At 36.9% G+C, this 27250-nt stretch overlaps 1 protein-coding gene across 3 annotated transcripts in view; it reads right to left on the bottom strand.

Annotated features, from left to right (window-relative positions):
• LOC139117744 (intermembrane lipid transfer protein VPS13A-like) overlaps positions 1-27250 on the bottom strand; it is a 445282-nt gene that overhangs the window by 143385 nt on the left and 274647 nt on the right. For all 3 annotated transcript variants that reach the window (XM_070680994.1, XM_070680993.1, XM_070680995.1), the window contains 5 exons: positions 13212-13316; positions 8722-8868; positions 8252-8389; positions 7618-7751; positions 4333-4459 (listed from right to left, as the gene is read on the bottom strand). In XM_070680994.1, coding sequence (XP_070537095.1) covers positions 4333-4459; positions 7618-7751; positions 8252-8389; positions 8722-8868; positions 13212-13316 — 651 coding nt within the window. The remainder of the gene's footprint in view (positions 1-4332; positions 4460-7617; positions 7752-8251; positions 8390-8721; positions 8869-13211; positions 13317-27250) is intronic.

Here is a 27250-nt window from a genome sequence, read left to right as displayed (position 1 = left end):
CAATTTGACAAAGGGGATCTCTGGAAGATTGATGAGGTACATTATCTTTCTTATCCAATCCATTGTACATTCTTTTTTTCCCACTCTCCCTCCTTTTCTGTTTGTCAAACCTTCTCTGGCTTATTTTTTCATTGACACTTCTCCGAAATTTTTTTCAAAATCTGCCAGGAACCCCCTCCAGGATATCAAATGCTCCACCCCTTTTCATTGACCATCTTTGCATGAGATACATGTATACAATGACCAAATGGCAGGAAGTGTGTCAACTATTTACAACCTTGATACTCTCAAACAAGAAAAAAAATTGTGAATATATTTGTTGGAAACCTGACCTGATAAAAATCACCTCAGCTATGTTTCCTAATGATTTTTTAACCGCATTTCAACACCAAATACAGTTTACCATATAAAATACCTACTAAATCACTACATTATATATTCTTAGTTTCAGTAGGTATAAAATTACCCCTAAAAATCTTAAAAATACAAAATGAAAGATATCCCTATAAAATTGACAGTTTTGCAAAGTTGCCTCAAAAATTCTAAATTCCAAATTTCAACCTTATTTCAATATATCATATTAACATAAACCCTAGGAACCTGTTTACTAAATATCAAAGCAATCAGACTTGTAAAGTTTAAGCAACAAAATTTTTGACCAAAAATGAGAAAAATTGCCCCCAAAATACAAAATTGTAGATTTCATCCTAATTTCAATATCTCTTATTAACATAAACCCTAGGAACCTGTACACTAAATATCAAAGCTACCAGATCAGTAGTTTTATGAGAAAAATGTTTTGCCCAAAAAAGGCAAAAATTGCCCCAAAAATAAAACAAGCAACCTAGCGGCGGATATAGCTCCGCTGTGTTTTATAGAGAATAACTATTTTTGACACATGTTGATGAAGAAGGTGGAAATCTTTGAAAACTTAATGCAGTGGCCAGAAAAAAGTGGCAAAAATAGCTGCAAAAATACACAATTGAAGATTTCATCATACTTTGAATATATCACTGCGGATCATCCCTAAGAACATGTCAACCAAAGCTATCTGATGAGTAGTTTTTTGAGAACAAAATTTTCTGACCAAAAATGGCAACAATTGCCCCCAAAAATAAAAATTGCAGATTTCATCATAATTTCAAAAGATCAAATTTAGTTCATCTATAGAAACAAGTATACCAAATTTCAAAGCTGTTAGACCAGTACTTTTTGAGAAACACATTTTTTGACCAAAAATGGAAAAAATTGCCCCAAAAATTCAAAATTCCAGATTTCATCATAATTTCAATAAATATCATTTAGTTCATCTAGAGAAACCTGTATACCAAATTTCAAAGCTATCAGATGAGTAGTTTTGGAAATACACATTTTTTGACCAAAAATGGCTAAAATTGCCCCAAAAATACAAAACTACAGATTTCATGAGAAATTAAATATATATTACTTAGCTCATCTGTAAAAACCAGTATACCAAATTTCAAAGCTATCAGATCAGTACTTTTTGAGAAACACATTTTTTGACCAAAAACAGCAAAAATTGCCCCAAAATTACAAAATTGCAGATTTCATCATAATTTCAATAAATATCATTTAGGTGATCTGTAGGAACCTGTGTACCAAATATCAAAGGCATAAGATGAGTAGTTTTGGAAATACACATTTTTTGACCAAAAATGGCAAAAATGGCCCAAAAATACAAAATTGCAGATTTCATCATAATTTCAATAAACATCATTTACTTTATCTCTAGGAACCTGTATACCAAATTTCAAAGCTATCAGATCAGTACTTTTTGAGAAACACATTTTTTGACCAAAAATGGCAAAAATTGCCCCAAAAATTCAAAATTGCAGATTTCATCATAATTTTAATAAATATTATTAGGGTGATCTGTAGGAACCTGTATACCAAATTGCAAAGCTATCAGATGAGTAGTTTTGGAAATACACATTTTTTGACCAAAAATGGCAAAAATTGCCCCAAAAATACAAAATTGCAGATTTCATCATAATTTCAATAAATATCATTAAGTTCATGTGTAGGAACCTGCATACCAAATTTAAAAGCTATCAGATAAGTAGTTTTGGAAATACCCATTTTTTGACAAAAAATGGCAAAAATTGTCCCAAAAATACAAAATTACAGATTTCATCAGAAATTCAATATATTACTTAGTGCATCTATAGAAACCTGTATACCAAATTTCAAAACTATCAGACCAGTACTTTTTGAGAAATACATTTTTTGACTAAAAATGGCAAAAATTGCCTTAAAAATGCAAATTTGCATATTTCTGCACAATTTGAAAAAATCTGAAATAGATTATCCCTAGGGACATATGTACCAAATATCAAAGCTATCTGACTGGTAGTTTTGAAGAAGAAGATTTTTAAAGATATTATTACCAAAAATGACAAAAATTGCCTTAAAAATACAAATATGCAAATTTCACCACGATTTGAACAAATCTGACTGAAGTCACCCTAAGTAAACTGCATATCAAATTTCAAAGCAATCGGACAAGCGGTTTCAGAGAAGATTTTTTTACCGAAAACACCAAAAAATGCCCCCAAAATACAAATATGCAAATTTCACCATGATTTGAACAAACTTAAGTTAGGTCACCCAAAGTGAACTGCATATAAAATTTCAAAGCAATTGGACTTGCGGTTTTAGAGGAGAAGGCAATTGTTGACGGAAGACAGACGATGGAAAATCAACCTATTTGATAAGCTCTGCGTCGCTGACAGCGGAGCTAAAAAACTGCCAGTTTCAACCTAACTTCAATACATTATATCAAGATAAATCTTAGATACCTGTATACAAAATATTAAAGCTATCAGATTAGTAGTTTTTGGATAAAAAAAATTTGACCAAAAATTCGGAAAATTGCCCCAAAATTACAAATATGATAATATCAATACAATTTGTACAAACTTGACTGAGGTCATCCTGGGGAACAAGAACATTAAATTTAAGAGCAATCAGACGAGCGATTTCAGAGAACAAGATTTTTTGACTAAAAACGGGAAAAATACCCTAAAAATACAAACAAGCAAATTTCAACCCAATTTATGCACACATAATTTAGAATACCTAAAAGAATCTACATACTAAGTTTCAACCAAATCTGACCAATGCTTACTGAGTTTTAGCCATTTGCAGGTTTTTTCCTATTCCCCCTCATTTGCATATTTTTGGCACTGACATGTTCATTTGAACAAATTCACATCTCCACCCCGAGGTACACCTGTACACCAACTACTAAGACAGCAGCCATTGTGGTTTAAGAGTTTTTGATCTGGAAGGACTAGCATACATACATACATACATACATACACACAGATGCCATTATGCCACCTTATAAGAATACCTCCCATTTGCATGTATACATATGCATATAAGGGAGCTAAATTTAATGACCTATTAATGGATCGGGAGGAAAACCTAATAGCATGGACAGTAGACCTTATAGCTATGGCATTATAAGAAAATAACTACATGGACAGGAGGCAGGAAACTAAAATATAAATCAGAACGGATTGAATGAGGAGGAAAAATTTATAATTGTTGATCACATATATTGAGTTTCTAAATCAGTTTTTTTATCACCCTTGGACTTGATTAGGCTTTAGCTCAATGATGCTATTTTTTCAGCTTTTTGCAAAAGATATCACCAACTTGTCCTTTTAGTGAACGTTGGCACATCTGTGTATGTGCGTAGGAACAAGTAACATGTGGTTTAGAACATTAGGCTTTAGCTCAAGATGTTATGTATTGCTCAATGATGTTATGTGTTGCTGCCGTTGAGTTGTCACACTGAAACAATGGTACATGTGTAACCAATATAACATCCAGGCATTGCAGTACAACTTGACCTTTGTTCACATTTGTGACAATATTATGCACATGAGTACTGAATGTAGGCAAACACATTAGTAAAGTGAGTTTTGTAACTCAAAAGTATTTGAATGACTGGTCATAAACAGGCCCTCAAGTCACACCCTCACTATCACCCACACTTTGAAACTGAGAACCCTCACTTCACGCCCTTGATATTGTCCGTAATTGATTGTGAGGGCCCTCACTTTGGCCCAGCATTTATTGATTTCTGGTACTAATATATACCTGAAATACAGGAATCTTTCAACAAAATTACATAATTTTCTATGCAGTTTAACCGATAGACAATGACTTCTTGTACACTACTGTTCCCAACATTATCATCATTAACACAATCTTAAACAATTAAAGAACAACATGACATTTGTAAAGCTCCTATTACAATTGTTTGTAAGCTAACTGTGAATAAAAATCATTTTCACTTACAGACAGGAGTTTATCCTTCTTAGATGTTTTAAACATACTCCAAGTCAATTCATGTTTACCGCATGGATCCTGCCAGGTGTACAGCACTGTTTCTTTGGCATTTACAAATTTGACATTTGAGTTACCCCTGAAAAAAAGGAATACCAGCGATTAAGAAGGCAGAAAAAACAAGTCATTGACAATGACATAGTCCCTACTTGTAATAGGAGTATTAGTCTTGATGGGGCAGGGAAATGTGGTCATTAAGAAGTATCACTGGAGTGTATATGTTGAGATCTATGGGAACATATGTCTATGTCGTTGTTCCCAATTTGAAACACATGAGGCATGTCTAAGTTATGGTTCTAAATCGGGAAAAAGATCAGACCTCTAGCTGTATTGGCCAGCCAAGAAATACATCTGTGCATAATAAATGAGGTACAAGATGTGACATCTTAAGGTCTAATATCCTATCAAAATTGAAGGGTATAGAACTTGTGGTTACTGAGTTATGCATATATATGTATAATCAAGGTCAAAGGTCATCGAGGTCACGTGACATTTTGAAAAAAAAAATTTGCATTGCTAATTAGTCCCTGTATGCCGAAAATCAGACCTCTAGCTCTATTCGCTTGCCCAGAGTTAGATATGTGCATAATTAATGAGGTAAAGCATGTGTTGTCATGAGGTCTCCCATCCTACTAAATATAAAGGACATAGCACTTGTGGCTACTTATTTATTGACATAAACGTATATTTTAGGTAAAAGGTCATCGAGGTCACATGACATTTTGTCAAAAAATTTCTATCCTATAGTTATCCCTATATACCAAAAATCAGACATCCAGCTCTATTGGCTTACTCAGAATTAGATATGCACATAATTAATGAGGTACAGTATGTGGCGTCATAAGGTCTCCCATCATACCAAATATGAAGGGTGTAGCAATTGTGCTTACTGAGCTATAGACAAATATGTATATTTGAGGTCAAAGGTCACCGAGGTCACGTGACATTTTGTCAAAATGTCTGAGATATTTGCATGAACGGATGGACTCACGGACGGATATGACCCAATCTATAAGCCCCCTGGACTTCACCTGTGGGGACTAAAAACTGTGTCACTGCATCCTTTTTGCAATATGAATATGATGAGAAACTAAATTTGTATTTTTCTTGGCCTTATACATGGGAGTCTATGGAGAACTGACTTATATATGGGAGTCTATGGAGAACTGCCTTATACATGGGGGTCTATAAAGAACTGCCTTATACATGGGAGTCTATGGAGAAATGCCTTATACATGGAAGTCTATGGAGAACTGCCTTATACATGGGAGTCTATAGAGGTGTAAACTAAAATGTCCTCTAACACGGCCAAATTTGATCGCATTGTGAAACAAATTGACGTGCATCTGTATAGGGTAGGGTACTATCCTTGTGCAAAGTTTGAAAGAAATTGACCTGGGCATGTCTGAGATATCTGCGTGAACGGACGCACTGATGGACGGACAGAGACGGACATGACCCAATCTATAAGTCCCCCCGGCGACTAAAAAACAAATTGAACACTGAAGTAAGATTGATACATCAAATATGAAAGCTATCAAACAAGAATCACAGAGGTTGATGTTTTCTCCAGAAACTTAGGAGAAATATGTCCCTCATGCAAATTTCACAACTATTTCATCAAATATGAATGAAATTACCTCATGCCACTTTATACTTACTTACAAAGAGTCAGTAATTTTCAATCAACACGGGATGGTAAGAATTCGAAAAAGACGATAAGAAAGGGAGAAAGTAGGTAATTTATTCTGATTTTCTTTGATATTAAGGTGATAAAATAGTTACAAAACCAGAGACTAAAGGTTTAGTACTTTACACACACTGAAACTTAATGCATATTTTCGAAAGTGGCAATTGATATCCAGCTCACTAAAATCAGTAAGGTTTCCTATTCGGCAAAAATAATCATGTGACACAGTGAAAACCAATCTGAAAGTTGTTTACTTTACAAAGCCCTTTGTGGTTCACATTTCTGCCTTTTTGTCCGGACTGAAAATGGTCCATCGTATCCGTAACGCTGTTGTTTTTGATGTCTTGAAATGTTGTTCATTTACCAACTGAAGAAATATTTTTGAAGGTTATGACATTCGGTTGAATTAATAGAGATTGAGAAAGTCCCAGTTTCCGTCAGTGGTTGAATCGATAAGGGCAAAATAAAATTATGTTTTGAGAAAAAAATAGGGTGGTCAAAGAGTGGTCAAACTGATAGGGTTTTTGCGGTACTTTGTGTTCACAGTCAATGCCTACTGCATATTACTATTAGTTAGTATAGGTCATCTCCCCCAAATATTACCGTTTAACAACTTGTAAAAATAACACAAATATCGAGGAGAAATATGGCAGCTAACAAACATTGCGGGATGAGTTGAAGCGGAAAGTGTTGGGACTGTAATGAAGTCATGATCTTTCACAATATGAGGGTTAGAGATATAGAGGTTTAGTTTTTGTGTCCCTGTTGACAATATCTTCCACTTTCTTTTTCCTTCTCTCAAGCTCTTATGACATTTTGATGAAGATAATATGGCTACATCACATCCTATACTCTGTTTAGTGCTTAAGAAACATGGCAAAGGACGAATGCCGGAATATGAATGACATCGTAAAACTGTTACATTTTACATGACTACTTGTTATAAAACTGAGCTGAGAGTTTTGTGAAGTTGGAATGTTACAAAGCGACACACAAAGACATCACACAATAATGGGTAAAATTTACTCTGATTTTGAAACTTATTTGGATAAAAGTTTAGACAATTGAAAAAAATTTGCCCAGTCAAAAGTGCAAAAGTGAAGTCCATGCATTGAGTTCAATATAAAACTTTCTCTTTGTGAATAAACAAATTTTGCCTTTTTGGAAATCAAGGTATTAAAAGAGAAAGCAAAATTATTTTACTTAATTATAGAAACTTCCAAAAGGTAAACGACAGAGTTATATTTTGAATCATAGATAGTGTGCATACTCTTTATTGTGTCAGCAAAACTGACACTTCAAATACAAGTACTGGTTACAGCATGGACCTCTTGGCCGACTAATTGTGTCCTGTACAACAAATAAAGGCATAATTCTACATGACAATGCAAAACCAAAACTATTGTTGCTAATGTCAGTAATTGATCAACTATGATAGAATATGCTTTTGGTTGTTACCAGCGAGCACTTGACTTTAGTAGGGTCATAGGCCATATATTAGTAAACTTGCTCTTAAAACTGTCTTGGAGGCATAAAAATATACTCACGTTTGTTGGTATTGCAACATTGTATCAGTACAGTGATTGATAATCTGTACACTGGCAATACCACGGTGGTAACTATTGAGTGAGATAATATTTGACCATTCACTGACACTGAGCATAACGCCTATACCACCTATCTGTTATTAGAGACAGATAATTTAAAATATTAGAACAATAATGGTTGATGATAACAGGGGAACACTCTTACATCCATGCATATGCACGCGAGATTTTTGAGATTATATGGTCAAATTTTGCAGATAAACACTAGCAATGTCAAATTTTTGACAAGATCAATGATACCGGTCTTGTTAAATGATGACTGAAATATCAAAGCTTACCTAAAGACAATAGCTCCCCATGCAAATATGAAAATATGCATTAAATGTTTTAATTTCAAGTGTTAGTAAATATTGTATAATAAGTTTTTCTGGTACAAAATTTTGTACAATGACACCCTCTCCCCTCCCACCAATTTTCATACTTGATTTCAAAAGGGACTGTTAAAAGTTTCCTTGCTGAAAGTTTGAGCAAACTTTAATCTTTGATTTTCAGGGTGCGTACAATCTTCAGATGACATCAAGTATCAAAAGACAACAGGAAATACACAAATAATGACTTGAACAGCAATGATTACCTCTGGATCATCCATTTTAAGAAGGATATTGCCTGCTTTATTGTAAATGAATGGCTGTGATGGTTCATCGCAGTTTTGGCTCTTAAGCTGCATCTTCATATGTTTTCTGCTTGACGTTTCAGGCCAAAAAGGTAGACACTGAAAGTATATGCCATATACTGTTTAACTTAATCACAATGAAATTATAAATTCACAATATAGTTGAACATTTTTTATAAACTATCACTTTACCAAACTGCAGACTAACCTAGATTTTTCTTCAAGCTTGAAAAATTTCATTGACAATTTGCATTGATAAGATCAAATTATACCTAGGATATTTGCCAACTAGGTAACATGGGATTGACAGTTTTCATATGAACTCACAGAAGAAAACATGAGTGAATCGTAATCATGATAAGTGACAAAAAGACTTGTTTGCATTTAAAATACAAGAAAACATACAGGAGCACCATTGGAGAATACGTCACCTCCCCTGGAGCTATGTCACGCCACTTCTTTGTTCCTGCTTCAGCTACTGATAGGATGATATCAGCATGATTGACAACCAGATACATTGGTGTCAAAGTGACTACTTTTGTAAGCGCTGCATTGCTAAGGTGAATCTTTACCCCAACCTGTATTGATAAATAAACAATATATAAGACTGAGGTAAGACTTAAAATGTAGAAGACTCAAAATTATACATGTTATCAATTTGTGACTGAAAATATAGTGACCAAGAGCTTCCATATGTAGTCAGGTAACTATTATAATCATACAGTTGATCAAAAAGCAAAAGGAATGAAAATATGAATCAAGAACTTCTTTGAACAAGTTATTGTAAACAAGTCATTGTTGATGACACAGTCCCCACTTGTTAATGGTCTGCCAATATGTATCAGTTCATGAACAATGACAGGAAATGACTCAAGGTCAGTGGAGTAGCTTGTTTCAGTCACTGTCACCACTCATACACATAATAGGTACACTCCATACAAATAGGTTAGAGATTACAGAATCTCCAACTCAGATGTGTGGGCTGTTTCAGTTAATGCCGCCACTCCCGCAAAGGACTGAACGATTAAGGTGGTCGGAAAGGCTAGAGCGTCAGTTATAAATTTCAACAAAACTATTAAAATATAAAAGTAGTCAACATTCTCTGTGGAATAAAAAAAACAAGACATTTGGGCACAAAGGCATTGCAGAGTTATAGCCTGTTAAAACTTCTGAAAAACTGACCAAATAAGAAGAAGTTGGGGAGTCCTTAGTGTATTAACTATGGTAGAGGTCCCCTAGCTGTTAATAAAATGTTTGAAAAGGGAAAGTCATTATTTGCTGTTTTTCAGGAAAGTTTGACAAGGTGGTGCTGGCATTCAGAGTGAGTGACTGTTATTGTAAATGCATTTTTAGATTCTTTGAGTGTCAAAGAGGTGTCAAAAGTGAGATTAACAAAACAAACTGCTCTATGACTTCAAAAGAGGGGTGCAAATATGGCTTGTTTTCAACATTTTTGACAGAATAACAGTTTCCTATATAATTGTATACCAATTTAATCCAACTTTGAAATGAGATATGGACATGGAATTTTTACAGCCTATTAACAAGGTTACAGATAAAATTTGTACGGCACAATTTTCCTGTATTTGAAGTACTTTTTGAAAAATCACATTTTGAAATTTGAAAGAATTTTTAATAATTTTTTGATATATAAACCCATGTAAAATCATGAAAACACATTTTATTTACAAATCCTGCCGTACAAATCTTACAATAAATAGTGACAACATATTTATAACTAATTTGGTAATATTATACTATCCAATTCTTATTAAATTCAAATATGTAAAAAAAATATGAAAAATTAAATTTTAATATTTACTGGTTTCATATTTCAAAATCATGGCTGCAAATATACAATTTTTATATTCTTTGGAGAAAATATTAACTAAGGGAGTTATCCTGAAAATTTGAACTAAATATCTTGGTTCTAACACTTGAAACTTGACATTAACTCTGAGAAAAGAATTGGTGCAAAAATAGCCTTTCCAACCACCGAACGATTAATTATATGCGTTTTGAACTACATAGTTTCAGTGAATAGGTAAGTTTCTTTCCAGGCATTTGATACACTTTGGTAATTGTGTAGGAAGTTTTGAGGTTCTTTCTAAAGCTAGTGTAGTGCCTTAGGGCTTTTGTCTAAGTTCAAGAGGAAGTTTATTCCAGTGCTTTGTATGTGCTATAAAGAACGTTGAGTTGTATTCTGGGCTGCACCAGCAACCAGTGAAGCTTTCTCAGAATAGTTTCTGTAACATATTCACATTTCTTGATGAGCACAGGATGATGACTCGTGCAGTGGTATTCTGTGCATGTTGAACACATGTGTGGTCGTACTGAAAGCCATACAAAAGTGCATTTCCGTAATCAAGTTTGCATGAAAGTAAAGTTTGAGGAAGTTTTTGACAATTAGTGCCACTGGTGAGGTAATTTTGGATAAATCAGATTTTTTTGAAGATGGAAGTAAATTGATCAGCATGTAGTGGATAAATGTTTCCGGTAGGAGAGGCAACTTTTGAATTGAATTCCATGCCAATATTTTGTGGAGATTCAGTCAATAATATAATACAAATGGGTCAGTCAAAAATCAGCAACAATGACGCTGTACCTTCTCTAATGTGTGGCCAGGTCAGGTAATTGGTTGTTGGCATGGAGTTATTGGTAAATACTTGATGATGTAGGGGCATGAGGTGAGATATGGACCCAAAGAACCCAAAATATGATTAAATACATCAATCAAAAAAATTCTAAGCTACAGTATAAACTGCCTAAAGATAGTTCAGTGTGGAAAAAAGGTTAAATAATTCAGAAATAAGAATTAACAGTCCAAAATAGTAATGATGCACTTCCCTACTGACCTGAGTGCATGTGAAATACACAACCTGGCATCTGTAAATTAAATGTATACCAAGTGATCATTTTAAGTCACTTTTAACTGTTTTTAAGGGATATTCCAAAGAGTCCTGTGGAAATGATGAAAACGCTTATCTGGTCTTGTGTTTGTATAACCTCATGGCTGATAATTGTCATAGAATTGAAAAAAAATTGAAAGTGAAGAAATTACTGTTTTTAATAGGCATATTTTCCTTGAAATACATGACCGTGTAAAGAATATATGCTAAAAGTGTTTAAGAGTAAATTTCTTTTCAAAAAATAATTTAATCTGTGACCAAAGGATTTTTATTCTTTGAGTTTACAGATTCAAACATTGCAATTTGTTCAATCATCTTGTGCAGTGCAAAATTTATAAAATGACTGAAAAATAAAAAAATTGGCAGAATTACAGTCTTTGTGATGTAAAATCATGGGTTGACATCACGATAATTGTTAATCTGTTCGAAGTACTTTCTATAATTTAAAAAAATAAAGTTCATACAGAAACGGTAACATATATTGTCAGCAATGTAGTGTTAATTTTGACTTTACATCAAAATATGCCTTTGCTGGATACCACATATGTAGGCGAAATATTAAAATCAGCCATGTTCAGCAAAATCCACACAACAGCATTGATCCTTTTCTAATTTGATTTGATTTGCTTATGTTATCCTTGTATGACAGTCAGTACAATATGGAACTTGAACACAACACAGTGAATAAGTATGCTGTAAATGAAATGGTGTGGCTGCATCCACATGCAGCATAAGAGTGCCTTTGTCTCTCACCCCTCATTTCCAGCCTGTCCCATCCCTGAAAAAATAGTTTGGTCTTATATTTATAATGTTAATAATTTCTGTATTTGTTAAATGTGCGCATCTCAAAAACTTTTGATCATAAACATTTTCATTGCTTTTTATAGCTGACCAGTCAGTTAACCTGTTTATTTTGAATATTTGCGCATTTTTTCTCAGTATTTGACATTTTCAGAATAGCTTCTTATTCATTATGTCATTTTCTAAAAGTTAAAGTGCTCCTTTGTGTGGTCAAGCTTTCCACAAGCATCAAATGTTGTACTTCATATAGGAAGGTCTGCCTCTAGAGGGCGGGCATCATGAAGTGTTTGTTAGTTATTTCCTCCACATAAACTTCTGATTGTACTGTAAACATTGAACATGGCCGACGTCCGATTTTCCTGTCTAAAACTTTCACTCATTTTCGTTCATATGACTCTGAAACTCAAGGAAACGATTGGGAAGAAAGAGTTATCTTGAAATATTGAGGTACTCGCCGATATTTTGCAAAGTTAAATGAGAAAAAATGCAAGGAAAATGCCGACAGGCTTACACAATGACCGTTTTCAGACTCAGAGGCATATGATCATCTGCAGATTATGCAACAGGCCCATATCACGTGAGGCCATGAGGGGATATCCACGCAACTCAGTACCAAACACTAGCGCACACAGGGTGAGCAAACACAAAGTGAGTACCCCTAACGTCAGCTCAGTAGTCTGTAATAGATCGTAGTCAACTAAGAACCTTGGAGAAAGGCTTATATGTAACACTGTGGCTATGCCGCTAAGTCCCTTTTGATTTTTGTCACAGCTCAAAATCGTTCTCCTACACCTCAACCTGAACCATGAACACCCCCACCAGTTTATGATATGACCCATCACAATGGCATATAACGTCAACGGATCTTGACAGATGGAAGTATTGACAGACGGAAGTAGTTGACACCAGCATACTGGTTTTCAACTCTAATACCTTCTCTGTCTATAAATAGACACGAGTCAGTCAAAAACCAGCAACAATGATTTTGCTGGTGCCATCAACAAGTTTCCTTGAAAGCAATGAAACATAAGATGTATATTATGTGTAACATGAATTAACATTTGTGTGAGTGTTGATTGAGTAACAGTTAGAAATGGCTTCAGCATTCAGTTGACCATACAAAGACCTAAATATTCCATAACAAAATTTACTTATAACAGCAATTAATATTCTCAATTGACAAATCAATAGCAAATATTAGATCATCTCACCTCATAAATGATGTCTTTAGATTTGCACGTAATTGACCCAGAACTTCCCACAGTATCAAGAGAAAACTTGTCAGACCACTCAGAATCTTCTACTTGAAGACTTGCCTGTCAGTGGATAGATGAAGTAAACATTAACCATACCATATGCAAGCTCATTTTAAGGTAGGATGCAGTCAAAATACAGATATTTGTACTATACCAATTTTTATAGTACTTTGGCTCCTATGTACAGTCCAAACCTCACAAAACTTGTAGCCTTTTTGGCACCATTGCTGTAGCTGCGGCAATTGAATTCACAGCAACATTTCTTTTGTTGGTCTGTTTATTTTCTTTGCCCTTGATTGCCCCAATTGCAGCAAGTAAACAATGGTTGCTGTAGTAGAGACATCAAAATACAACAAAAAAATGTGCAATATTGGGGCAAGTAAGGTGTTCATGACTCCAACAACATAACATTCAGTTGCCGCGAAGACCTTTTGTGAAGGCTTGAGATATAGTGATAACTTTTGCCTTGCCCTCTTAGTGTATGATCATGGTCATTGATTTTTAGCACATCAGTGGTGCCAGTGGCATAATGTCTGTCTGTAGGGTAGGACAGCTAGATTGAGAGATGGCCAGTGAAAACACAGATGTGTCTGTAAACCGTTTAAAGTATGTGAATTCCGGCACTGCGGCTGCTGATAATTGGTGCAACTTGGCCTAAGGTATGAAGATGGGGATTTGTTCAAATCAAGTTGATCTGATGAATCTAAACAGAATTATTATTTTTAATGATTATTTTGTGTATTTTTGTCAATTTACTGAACTACTTACAGGGTGAGTCACAAGGCCACGGCCTTGCGTAATTGTTGCAAAAAAAAAATTGAAGACGCCAAAAACATCAATCATCGTGTCCGCAAGGCGCAGCGCGCTGTCAGTCCCACTAAACTTTCGGTAAAAAAAATACACTTTTTTACGTGCTATATGCAAAAGGCCAAATGCGGAAGTAGACATTCCATGCTGCTCATGCGTGCATGCTGCTCGTGAGAACATGAGACGTGTTGCTTCCATAGCAACCTTCAGTGATTTTCTATTTGCATAATCATAAACTAGGTTTTCATTGGCTAGATTAGAGTCAGCGTCTCTGTTAAATTCAATGCCTCACAGTACTCTCTGAAAAGGAAAATGGCTTCCGTGAATAAATCAAAACACCGAGACAGAACAATGCTTAGTTTCTTTGGACTGATTCCACCCCTAAAAAGGCAAATCCAACAACCGGACGAGTGAAGACAATTCGATCGAACATGACATTGTGTCTCAGCCATCTACATCCTCGGAACCTGAAAACTAGTGCATGCTGCAGCCATCCATATCGGAAACACATCAGTCAGAAACAGAGCAGTCTCAAAACATTGAGCAGCCATGCATCGGAAACTCAGCCTTCATTGAGGCATGTACAACGTCTTCATGAAAAATGCATGGTTACTGATTTCAGCTGGCTCCACTACGATGCTGAAAAGAACCAAATGACTTGCAAAGTATGCATAAAGCACTATAATAAACGAAATACGATGACCCAAGACAACATGAATTTCCGAACGAGTACACTTACTCGCCATGTAGACTGTAGGTCGAACTTCAAAACAACAACACGGGTATGGCACATAATAAAGTGTATAATTGTCTTGAGAATGACCCCTTTTTTCGACAGTGACCCACTTTTTGAGCTTCCATGGACCCTCAGACCCCACTGATGCAAAAGTTTGGCAGAACACTGCTGAATCTCCCTAATTCAAAGAAGTATAGTTAGATGTAATACACTAGTATTTACAACAAATTTGTCTTAATCATTGATCAGACAAATTGTCATGTTTCAACAGTATTTTTGAAGGGTTTTGGTTAGGCTGCGTTCGCAAACAACGATTGGAGGGGGGCTGGAGGAATCAGGATGGAAATAAGACAGTGAAAACTTTACTTGCTCAATGAGCTTGAACATGAGTTCCCACAAGTTGTACACCAAAAGTGTAATTGTAAAAGTTTGAGAGTCTGAATATCAGTCCCTGAGGTGACTTCTGCCTGTATGCAAGTCTGAAAGGATTTTTTTTTTCTTTAAAATAAAAGTTTTATTCATCATCAATACATCATCAACATGAATTACCTTTCAAAACTCACTTTTCTCCATATTACATATCATTATATCACTTATTTAAATATTCAGTTGTCATCTACTACTTGTATTATCTCAAAAGCAAAAATTCACAAGTTCTTCAAGATCCTTATTTTTCCTTATCATATTGGTATAAGTTAACTCTTCTCTCAGAAATCTCCATATGTTTCCTTGATTGCACTGCTAAAAATATTTTTCTTACAAGAAATTTTTTCTTAATATGAGATAAATTTTCTTGAAATAAGAAAAATTGTAACAACGTTTTCTAGCAAGATCTTATTTGGTATTCAGCTGAACAAGTAATAAGTAAATTTTTCTTGATTTGAGAAAAATATTCTTGATTCAAGAAAAATATTCTCAATATAAGTTTTATTAAGAAATTGTTAGTCATTTAATTTTGCTAACAAGATAAAATTTCTTATATTAAGGAAATCATTATCTAGATTTATGATCATGCTAACCATTCAAGCAAGATCATCTTAAGTATTGAGCTAACCAGTTGAGAATATTTTTCTGGATTCAAGAAAAATATTCTCAATGTAAGTTTTATCAAGAAATTTTTGGTGTTCAATTCTGATAACAAGATAAAATTTCTTACATCAACCCTTTTAGGGTCATTGTAAACTTTTGACACCTACCACAAAACAGCCTGCTTTTTATCTGCTATAATAATAATAAAAGTATGTATGATAATTTTACGTAATTTTGACCAAAGTCTAAAATCAGTGTGATGCTATACATTGTGTGCCAAAAAAGGAAAACAGTGTCAATTAAAAATGAAAGAAAATATGAAAAATTTTGCTTAAAATTTAGGCAGTAAAAACGTGGTGGTCAAAGGGTTAAGAAAATCAATATCTAGATTTAGGATCATGTTAACCATTCTAGCAAGATCATGTTCGGTATTGAGCTGACAATTAATGGGAATATTTTTCTTGATTGAAGAAAAATATTCCCAACGGTTTTATCAAGAAATTGCAAGGTGTTTGATGTTGCAAACAAGAAAATTGTAACATTGAGGAAATCAAAATATACATTTAAGATCATGTTAACCAATTTTTTTGGAAAGTTAAAACTCTGCAAGATCTTTGAAAAGTCTGCTCGAACAGTTGCACTTAATCATTTATTGTATTGGGGTCATGGGTTATCTAACAGGATATTTTCTATTGAAAGTTTGTGTATGTTCCATGAAAACCCCTGTCGAAATATATTGAGTAAAAGTATTTTTTATACATTAGGGGAAGGCTCCATTAACTTTGATGGTACCTGAAACCCGAGTTGCTGCCTGCCAACTCGGGTGACAAACAGAAGACGTTTAATCCCCAAGGTGTTAATTTTCCATTGTTGCGATTATCTTATCGAGCTGGTGCGATGATAGGAACGTCTGGGCTGTAACGACTCACTCACTACCACGGGCACACACATATGCTTGCACATGGAACTATGTTGACAGGAAAAAGTGAACTGCCCTTTTTCAATGCAAGTAATCTAGCTTATTCTTTAATTTAGGCTCTAAACTAAGTTTTAGAAATATGGTGAAACAAAATATCGTTCTTCGTTCATTTTCATTCAAGTTTCCTATTTTCGGACGCTTAACTTCAGTAACGCGCATTGATCATATATGCAGATGTGATCAGAACAGCATGGAACGTTCTTTCCAAGTGGCGAGATTTTTCTTCCACTTGCAAACAACGTAACGAGTAAGTAAGGACTCCAGGAGCTGCGCGTATCCTGTGACATTACATCTCGTATAGAGCGAATTTAAGTCAATGAATTGCTAGTCGGATCCGTCTGTAAACAGTATGGCCACTCGTACATATTATAAGAAAGGAGAAATAGTAGAGGCAGTTAACGAGGCCGGTCGGCGGACGGCACAATTTTCAGTGATTTAATTCACGGTATTAATTTCACAATAAAACGAATTCGCGAGCTTACCATTGATTTTTGGTGATGTTGAATATAATTGAAAAAGAGAGCTAAATTACAGTGTTCATGTTTGATAAAATTCCAATTGACGACACCCAACGTCAACCTGTACGACACCGTATGTGTACAACACACCTGCAGTCGATTAGTCGATTGTGACACAGTAAGCTTACACATAATGCAATATCGGTCGACCCACAGTCCCTCTATCCATGCATTTCTGCAGTTGTCTTTCCTATTCTGCTCAGTTAACAGACATGATTTCACAGACAGATTCACAATATTACACAGAAAACATATTTTATCATATTTGGAGGCACTGAATACTAGCATTGCAAGAGAAAGCGACGACAAATTTTCCGGTTTGATTCCAGCCGTTGCTTGTGCTACGTCAACACATTCTCAGCGATGAACCCCAGAAATTATCGCACACTATCATCATTTACGATGGGAGAAGGATCACGAAAAACAAACACCGGTTTCAAGATATGATGATTTCTGTCTTCGTGTCGTAGATGACCGCAGTGAACACTTAATAGAGCCAAAAACAGCGAAAATTCGAGAAAAGCGTACACACAATCGGGGATTGTGGCATGCAGGACAAACCAAAGCTACGCATTATCACGTGACTGCCCCTCGTATCGCGGTTTGGCTGTGCGGTCCAGGTGATTGACACCTTTTACAATAGGCGTTTCCAGACCGCTGGATAGAGGGATTGTGGTCGACCAGAAATTTGACACTGTGATCGACGTAGCGTTTCAAAAGTACGAAAAATGAGACCAAGTAATTGTTTGTTTATTTAGATTTGATCTAAAACCTCCCAAAACCAACAGACAAAGTCCTTAGTATACTCTCACGCAGAAAATCAACGTTTTCAAGCGTAGACTCCCGCGTAGACTTTCCCTTCCGCTTAAACCACGGCCCCTCCACAAGGAAATTTTCCTTGTGCTCTTTTCAAGTGAAATGTAGAATTTTTAAAGTGTATTGCTCTCAATTGTACGGTGGCCACCTCTGGTTCAAATATTCTGCTGATGCCATGAGACAACTAAAAGTTGCCTACAACAATGCCGCCCGTATTTTTGGGGGGGGGGGGGGTTATGAGAGACGAAGTAGTGCCAGCTCCATGTTTGTCACAAATGGGCTGTGCAACTTTGATGCTCTTCTTAGAAAACAAATGTATGGTTTTATAGTACGTTTATCACGCAGTGGAAATACAAGTGTACGTCAAGTTTATGATTGCATGTATTTTATTTCTGATCTCCGCAAAATGTGGATAAAATCACTTTTCCATTGAGCGGTTGTGGTGTTTCTCTGGGTTTTGTTTTGCATGATAATGCACCACTAAAATCACTTCTTCAGTGTGTATTATGATATTTATTTATCTGTACCTTAATTTATTATTGTACTGAGATTTCTATGGACATATTTAGTCCGAAATAAAGTGAAATAATAATAAAAAAACGCGATGTAGATCTATGATCGACTATGGATGGATTGACGTGGCGTTTCAAAAGTATGAAAAATGAGACTCAGTAACTTTTGGTTGCTTTACATTTGATCAAAAACCTACCCATCAGACAAGGCCCAACTCTTACGCAGAAAACAAAAGCTCTTGAGCGTCGACTTTCTCTTCCGCGTTTGAGACTTTCTTCTCTTTCGCGTTTGAGAGAAACAAACGTCGGCTTTATTCGGAAATGGTCGGCTATTCGTGGGCGTGACGTCAGTCCAATGGTAAGCTGCACCCGATGTGAACGTCGGAATAATTCGGGCTGCAGTCGGGAAAGCAAGGATGACCTCGAGAGCGATTCCCAGTACAGTACACGTTCGCAGATCGCGGTACTACAGGCTGATACTAGATAGCAACAAGTTCACCACGTAAATTGCTGGATTACATATAGCCACATAGGCACTTCTGAAATGTTATCTCCGGCTTGCAAGACAACAAATATCAAATATTATTATCAAAACCAGAATTTCGGGGCTAGAGAGCGAAACATTGCTGAAAAGTAGCCGGCCAAAATACGGAAGTAGCCAGTCAATTTGGCCGGCATCCGGCTAAAAATGAACATGCGGATTCAAACAGAGAGGCTTATTGCGATAGACAAGTAGCCTTGGGCTTTTGACCAGAAAAATAAGTGAGTGCTCATTGATAATTCAAAGACTGGATCCGTTGACACCAAAGTTTGCTCGTGACTTTCATTGCATTGCATGCACCTTTCCGCAATGTGAGTCTGAACTGAAATTGAAAGAGTACGTTTTAGTAAAAGTCCTGTTTTGTTGTGCTGATTTTTGCTACCGTACTTTCTTTTATAGGGGTATAAACAATTACACAAAAATAGCTTTTCGTATGCAAAATCAGCGTACGTTAATTAACTGCTAGTATTGTTTAAGGTAATATGCACCTCGAAAGTGAAAGACTTAAACTTTTGCTCTAACTTTCCTCAAGGGATCTTTCAATCATTCTCTTTCAAAATCAAGAATAAAAATAGGGGGTCACCGTGCAAATTTTGGTACTAGAGAAACAAATTACCCAAGATTTACCGATATTAGAAATTCAAAATGGCCGCCATCCCAGTGTTAACTCTATGGAGAAAATAAAATTTTCGAATTTCGAAAAACTAAGCCGGTGAAAAGTTTTCTTTCACCAAGAGCTTTAAAATGAACCCCCACATGTGGTATATCAGAAGAGAATTGTAAAAGTTTGAGAGTCAGAATGTCTGTCCCCGAGGTGCGTTCTACCTTAATAGTACACTCATTTTTGTAAACCCTTCATGCAATTTTATGAACTAAATGATGACCTCAAAGTAACAGCAAGTGCTAGACGGCACTTTTAACGCTGGTTGGAAATCCTGAGTGCCGGACAGGGGGCCATCATCAAGTCAGGCGCCGACTGGCATTGGCCATGCTAAAAGTAGTTCCGGCAGTGCTAATGTTTTGTTTACACTAAAAGATAATCTGTTCGCATATGTTGACATAGAGATTAATCCTCTGATAACCACTCGGGTTACTCGGGTACGTCCAAGTTAATGGAGCGTTTCCCTCATGAGAAAAACACACCAGAATGAACTATGTTAAATCAAAATTACCACAAATAATGCAAACATTTAGGTTTACTCAACACTGTTGTAGTAATATTTTATTTCTTTAATCGGTTACCATATTTTTTGCCAAAAAGCTTTATTTTAAGTAATCAGAGTTTTTACCACGGTCCTTTTTGTGGAGGGACCGTGATTAAAACCACCTAGGGCCACTGTGGGCCCTACTCTTGTCCCAAAGTGGGCCATCATCAACACACATGTAAAACCCTTGAATTTTCTGCAGAAAATACTATAGTCATACTGGAGATAGGGCCCCAGTAACCAACCAAGCATACTGTAAAGTTGTCCTCCATACGTACGCAACAGGCCCAACAATGGCAACAGCAAACTAACAGTTTCATTTGATTCAATTGTTTACGTAACTTGTGTGATAAATTATTGATACATGTATGTCGGACTTGAACAACTATACGAATTGCTAATCTGTGATTTTGACTGTGGAAACAATCATGATCAAAGCTTACCGCACCGGTAGGATTTTTCCGAGAGTGACCCCCAATTTGCACGCATCGACAATTACTCTAAACTGCAGCACAAGACTCTTGAGAGTTACCCGTACGACCGCAGGTCCGTTGAGTTGCCGTGTAGTATACATAGCCCTTCTCTCTATGTATACTACACGCACTCCACGGACCTGTGCGTACGACCTACATCAGTCCGGGTCAGCTCCAAAATTGGAGACTCATTATGATAATGTATTCCGGCATTCAGCCAATCATCGACCAGATTACATCATTAATAAGTACAGGTCACGCTGGGTCACAAATTACCCACGAAGTGTGATCGGCAGTTTTGGGCCGCTTATTAAGCCCCTGTCTTGTGAATTTCGACGAATTTCGACAGTCAACATAATCCACGTGTTCTGCAGAAGGTCATGTCCAACAAGGAGTCCGATTAGTGGACAAATATTCGAAATATTGACGATTCATTTCTACCCCCAGTTTATCGATTTCGCTCAAGTACCGAGAATCATTTTGTGGATGCTCGTCATCTCTATTAGAAATACTGTTATAAAGGTTATTTGTGTAGGTACGCGTATAACATTTTGCAAGAAAGAAGAGCAATGTCAGAGCTTTAAAACGATACCTGTTTTGTAGTTGTCAAACGCAGACTAAAAATGGTACGCGATTTTGAAAATGTGTTGACAGAGTGGCCACACAACTGTTCCCCATATGGTAGAATTTGTATCGCTGCCATCTCCGATACAAATGGGGTATTCTGAACGATCTGTGTAGGTACACGATTTATATTTCGCAGGACTTCAAGCCAAGAGTCTAGGAATCACAGCGATATATGGGGTTTGGTTGTCTTAGCCAGAATAAAACTGGTACGCGATTTTGAATTGTGTTTTGACAGAGTGGCCACACAACTGTTCGACATTATCACAGAATAAGGCGCGGGAGTTCGACACAGTATGGCGTACGTAACGAAGGACGCATGTGGAGGTTGCCAGGAAATACAATTTTTACTGATGGCGCGCTGGCCGCTGATTGGCTAATGAGAGGGGGAAAATATTATGGTATAGCGTCTCCATTTTGGAGCTGACCCGGACTGTACATAAAGTGATGGATACATCAACTTTTAAACAGAACTTGTAGGCCCTATGTATTAGCAAATTTGCGATCATTGGTTCTGAACAAGGGTTTTACACAGCGGTGTTGATCTATGCATAGAACTGGCTACTCTGGAAAAAGGCAAAACGAGATAGCTTAGTGTCCGACCTAAAATGTTGCTCTTCAAAACGATCGGATCATCCGGCCCAGCATGGATGCTTTCCTTGCAGTGTTCAACGTTTCGTTTGTACGGACGGTAGACGTTGCAAACGCTTCGATTTAAGGGATTGCCCGATCGTCTTTTTTCTAAAACGGGTTCATAACTATAAACGTAATGGCGTTAAATATACGAGTGGCGACTAGCTTTTCGCCACTACGTAGCGGCTTGTGCCGCTGTTTACATTCGTCGGCCGTGCCACATGTACATGCGTAGGCCCTACAGCTCAAATCCACCGTTGCCCATACATCAGTCCTTTCTACCCAGCTTCCTATGTACCACCGTATATTCTGTACTGGTATTGAATTACAAAGGTCGATGGTAACTGAATCGTTTTATATGTCACACTATGACTGAGGTGATGACCGTCGTACGGCCGAAGCTCACACGAACGTATGATACTATGAACTACGTGAACTCACCGTGTCATGTGATTGACCTGTTCACACACAATGTTGCGCCTTTAGTGGCGCATCGAACCACAGGGAACTTAGTAATCTTGTTGTTGTTGTTGTTGTTGTTGTTGTTGTTGATGGTGGTGATGATGATGTTGACGATAATAAAAAATATTAAAAAACAATGTCTCATTCCTTGCTGTTGTTTGTCGATGTTGTAGATAATTGTAAAAGAAAACTGTAATCGTGATCAAAAGACGACGTAGGTCGCCCAACGTCACTCCCGTCCTATTATACAACCAAGGGTGGAATCGAGATGCCCCTGATCAAGGCTCATCAGCCACCTTCAAGGCCCAGAAAAAACACCCCATTCACGAGCGATCGATTGAAATGTGCTATCATAGGCACTGAAATTTATCTCACTGACCTAATTTGGGCTTCACTTGAACTACCGACCTGCAAACGAGTGGAAAAACGGCGATTTCCAAGTCGTACCCGGTCAAAATCGATCACATTTGAACTTCCCGGTCGATGGTGACGGCGCTTTCGTCACTGGGCATTTAAATTGACCAATTGGGGGCCCTGTAAAGGCTGCTTCGGCCAGCCGATTGTTTATGTTTCAATGCTCCCTGCTCGTACGCGTACGTGTAACGTTCAAAAGTACGCGAAAAAACGTAGAAAAACCTTCATAGTCATGCAGAAAACGGAGACTTTCCAACTCTTTGTCAGGAAATCTGCCATTTTACGTCAGGATATACTGTCGATAGCTAGAGCGTACACTTCCGTGTATTTGACTTTCCCCCGTTACAAGGATACAAGCGTAATCAACATCCGGGCTCGTACTTGAGCGAGTGTACATTGTCGTTGTGAATGAGTATTCCAGGTGATAGTTTACAGTAAATGACGGGTTGATTTGTCATTGGTATCCATATATAAGTATTATTCTACAAGAATGGAAATTGGATGAAGTTGAGACCGCGAAGTTTAAACTGTAGTGAAATTTTGCGTTGGGACAAGCCTCCTCATGTATTGGTAATGAGAGCTGGCCGAAGCAGCCTTTACAGGGCCCCCAATTGGTCAATTTAAATGCCCAGTGACGAAAGCGCCGTCACCATCGACCGGGAAGTTCAAATGTGATCGATTTTGACCGGGTACGACTTGGAAATCGCCGTTTTTCCACTCGTTTGCAGGTCGGTAGTTCAAGTGAAGCCCAAATTAGGTCAGTGAGATAAATTTCAGTGCCTATGATAGCACATTTCAATCGATCGCTCGTGAATGGGGTGTTTTTTCTGGGCCTTGAAGGTGGCTGATGAGCCTTGATCAGGGGCATCTCGATTCCACCCTTGGTTGTATAATAGGACGGGAGTGACGTTGGGCGACCTACGTCGTCTTTTGATCACGATTACAGTTTTCTTTTACAATTATCTACAACATCGACAAACAACAGCAAGGAATGAGACATTGTTTTTTAATATTTTTTATTATCGTCAACATCATCATCACCACCATCAACAACAACAACAACAACAACAACAACAACAACAACAACAACAACAAGATAACTACTAAGTTCCCTGTGATCGAACGTTGAAATGACGGCCATTCGAGATTTAATTGCGCAATGGCGCGTCCTAGAATATATTCTCATATCACAGGACTTTGATTTCGAATCGCAATGAATGGACAAAGCTCTAAAACCACGCTGACCTTTTTTATCTCGCGCGCGCCTGTTTACTTCACAAGCTGTTGGCCTGGCTGACTGCATGCAGGTAGTCGTCTGATAAACAAACTATCTCGAAATTACATTTTTTGAATGAGAATGTCCTTGGATTTCTTCCACCATTTAAAGGAACGAACACTTCCTTCGGATAAGACTTATCCCAGCGAAGATGAATCGATCAGACCGAGCTAGTGACGTGAATCAACACACCATCTACATCGGTAACCCCGGGCCCGTGACAGTATCGTAGGCGTACGCTAATCAAACTTCAAGCCGTGATCGAGAACCAGCTGAAGCCCCGGAACCGGCCTCTTAGAAGAACGTCGCTAGCTCGTATTTTTTTTGTCCAAAGACCAGATTTCGAATCGCAATGAATGGACAAGTTGAGAAGTAATATTGCGACGAAGAGGACGTTTGAAAAAACATCAGAGGTCGCGCAGCAGTTGTCTGTCTATCGGGACTATGGCCGCTGTCACTGGTAAAATGTCTACGGCAATATTCACGAGAAAAAAATACTTAAGGTCAACGACAGAGGACTGGCAGTAAAAATACGGTAAAAATTGACAAAACTTTCAACATATTTCATGTTTGACGTCGTGATAGTTTCTTCAACACGAGTATTACCTGTATGACGACTGACAAATCGTGAGCTCTATCTTGTTCGATCTTTTCATCACTGAGTTTTCAATTTAAAAGAAAATATTTGATACGAAGTTTGGCCATTTTATTGTATCGAACGTCATTTTTACGAAATATAAAACTATTTTTTTTTTCAAAAATGGGCGCACGTCCTTGGTTTTGCCGATCTGCAATCAATGGCTTCGCGCCGGCGCCAATTTTTTTTTTACTTCTGCAACATTGTAGCAATGTAACAAAGTTTGTCAATTGTACTTTGCATCCGTAGGTACTAGGTAGTGACAGTCCTCAATGTCAACGCTATGGACGCTTCAAAATGACAGATATATTCGTGTTTTTAGCTCCCATAGCCATATGTATATATGGCAATGGAAGCTATTCTTATAGGCTAGGGAAATGTCTGTATGTATGTATGTCTGTATGTCTGTGTGTCTGTATGTCTGTATGTCTGTCTGTCTGTCCGTCAACATCAAAAACTCCAAAACCGCTGTACATTTCATCTTGATATTTGGTGTGTACATGGATGATGGGCTGTAGATGAGATTTTGTACAAATGAAGTTGTCATTGCCAAAAATATGCAAATTAAGTGAAAAAATGTAAAAACAGTCAAAATTGAAAAAACTCAATAACCACTGAGCAGATTACATGAAAAATTAGCATGTAAGTACTTTGGGCTGACAATGAAATGATTGTGCAAATCTTGGGTCAGTATCTTCGACTTGCTATTTTTCATGAATTTTTTTGTAATTTTCTCCCATTTTTGGTCAAAAAATCTCTCTTCTCTGAAACCACAAGTCCGATTGATTTGAAACTTGGTATGGAAGTGCATAGAGTGACATTTCCCAAATTTGGGCAAATCGTGTTGAAATTTGCGTATTTTTAGTTTACACGTCCATAGACTCCCATGTATAAGGCAGATCTCCATAGACTCCCATGTATAAGGCCACGAAAAATAAAATTTAGTTTCTCATATTGCAAAAAGGATGTAGTGACACAATTTTTAGTCCCCGTGGATGAAGTCCAGTGGGCTTATAGATTGGGTCATGTCCGTCTGTTCGTCCATCCGTGAGTCCATCCGTTCATGCAGATATCTCGGATATTTTGACAAAATGTCACGTGACCTTAGTGACCTTAATGATGGGACACCTTATGACGCCACATATTGTACCTCATTAATTATGCACATATCTAATTTTGAGCGAGCCAATAGAGCTAGAGGTCTGATTTTTGGTATATAGGGATAACTTAGCAAAACAATTTTTTGACAAAATATCACGTGACCTCGGTGACCTTTGACCTCAAATATACATATTTGTCCATAACTCAGTAACCACAAGTGCTACACCCTTCATGTATGGTATGATGGGACACCTTATGACGCCACATATTGTACTTCATTTATTATGCACATATCTAATTTTGAGCGAGCCAATAGAGCTAGAGGTCTGATTTTTGGTATATAGGGATAACTTAGCAATACAATTTTTTTGACAAAATGTCACGTGACCTCGGTGACCTTTGACCTCAAATATACATATTTGTCTATAACTCAGTAACCACAAGTGCTACACCCTTCATGTATGGTATGATAGGACACCTTATGACGCCACATATTGTACCTCATTAATTATGTGCATATCTAATTTTGAGCGAGCCAATAGAGCTAGAGGTCTGATTTTTGGTATAGAGGGATAACTTAGCAATACAATTTTTTTGACAAAATGTCACGTGACCTCGGTGACCTTTGACCTCAAATATACATATTTGTCTATAACTCAGTAACCACAAGTGCTACACCCTTCATATATGGTATGATGGAACACCTTATGACGCCACATATTGTACCTCATTAATTATGCACATATCTAATTTTGAGCAGCCAATAGAGCTAGAGGTCTGATTTTTGGTATATAGGGATAACTTAGCAATACAATTTTTTTGACAAAATGTCAGGTGACCTCAGTGACCTTTGACCTCAAATATACATATTTGTCCATAACTCAGTAACCACAAGTGCTACACCCTTCATATTTGGTATGATTGGACACCTTATGACACCACATACTGTACCTCAATAATTATGCACATATCTCATTCTGAGCAAGCCAATAGAGCTGGATGTCTGATTTTTGGTATATAGGGATAACTATAGGAGAGAAATTTTTTTGACCAAATGTCATGTGACCTCGATGACCTTTTACCTAAAATATATGTTTATGTCAATAAATAATAACCACAAGTGCTATGTCCTTTGTATTTGGTAGGATGGGAGACCTTATGACAACACATGCTTTACGTCATTAATTTGTACACATCTAATTCTGGGCAAGCGAATAGAGCTAGAGATCTG

The sequence above is a fragment of the Ptychodera flava genome, chromosome 18, assembly GCF_041260155.1.
Source record: "Ptychodera flava strain L36383 chromosome 18, AS_Pfla_20210202, whole genome shotgun sequence".
Classification (NCBI taxonomy): Eukaryota; Metazoa; Hemichordata; class Enteropneusta; family Ptychoderidae; genus Ptychodera; species Ptychodera flava.
This window is presented reverse-complemented; position numbering and strand designations above follow the sequence as displayed.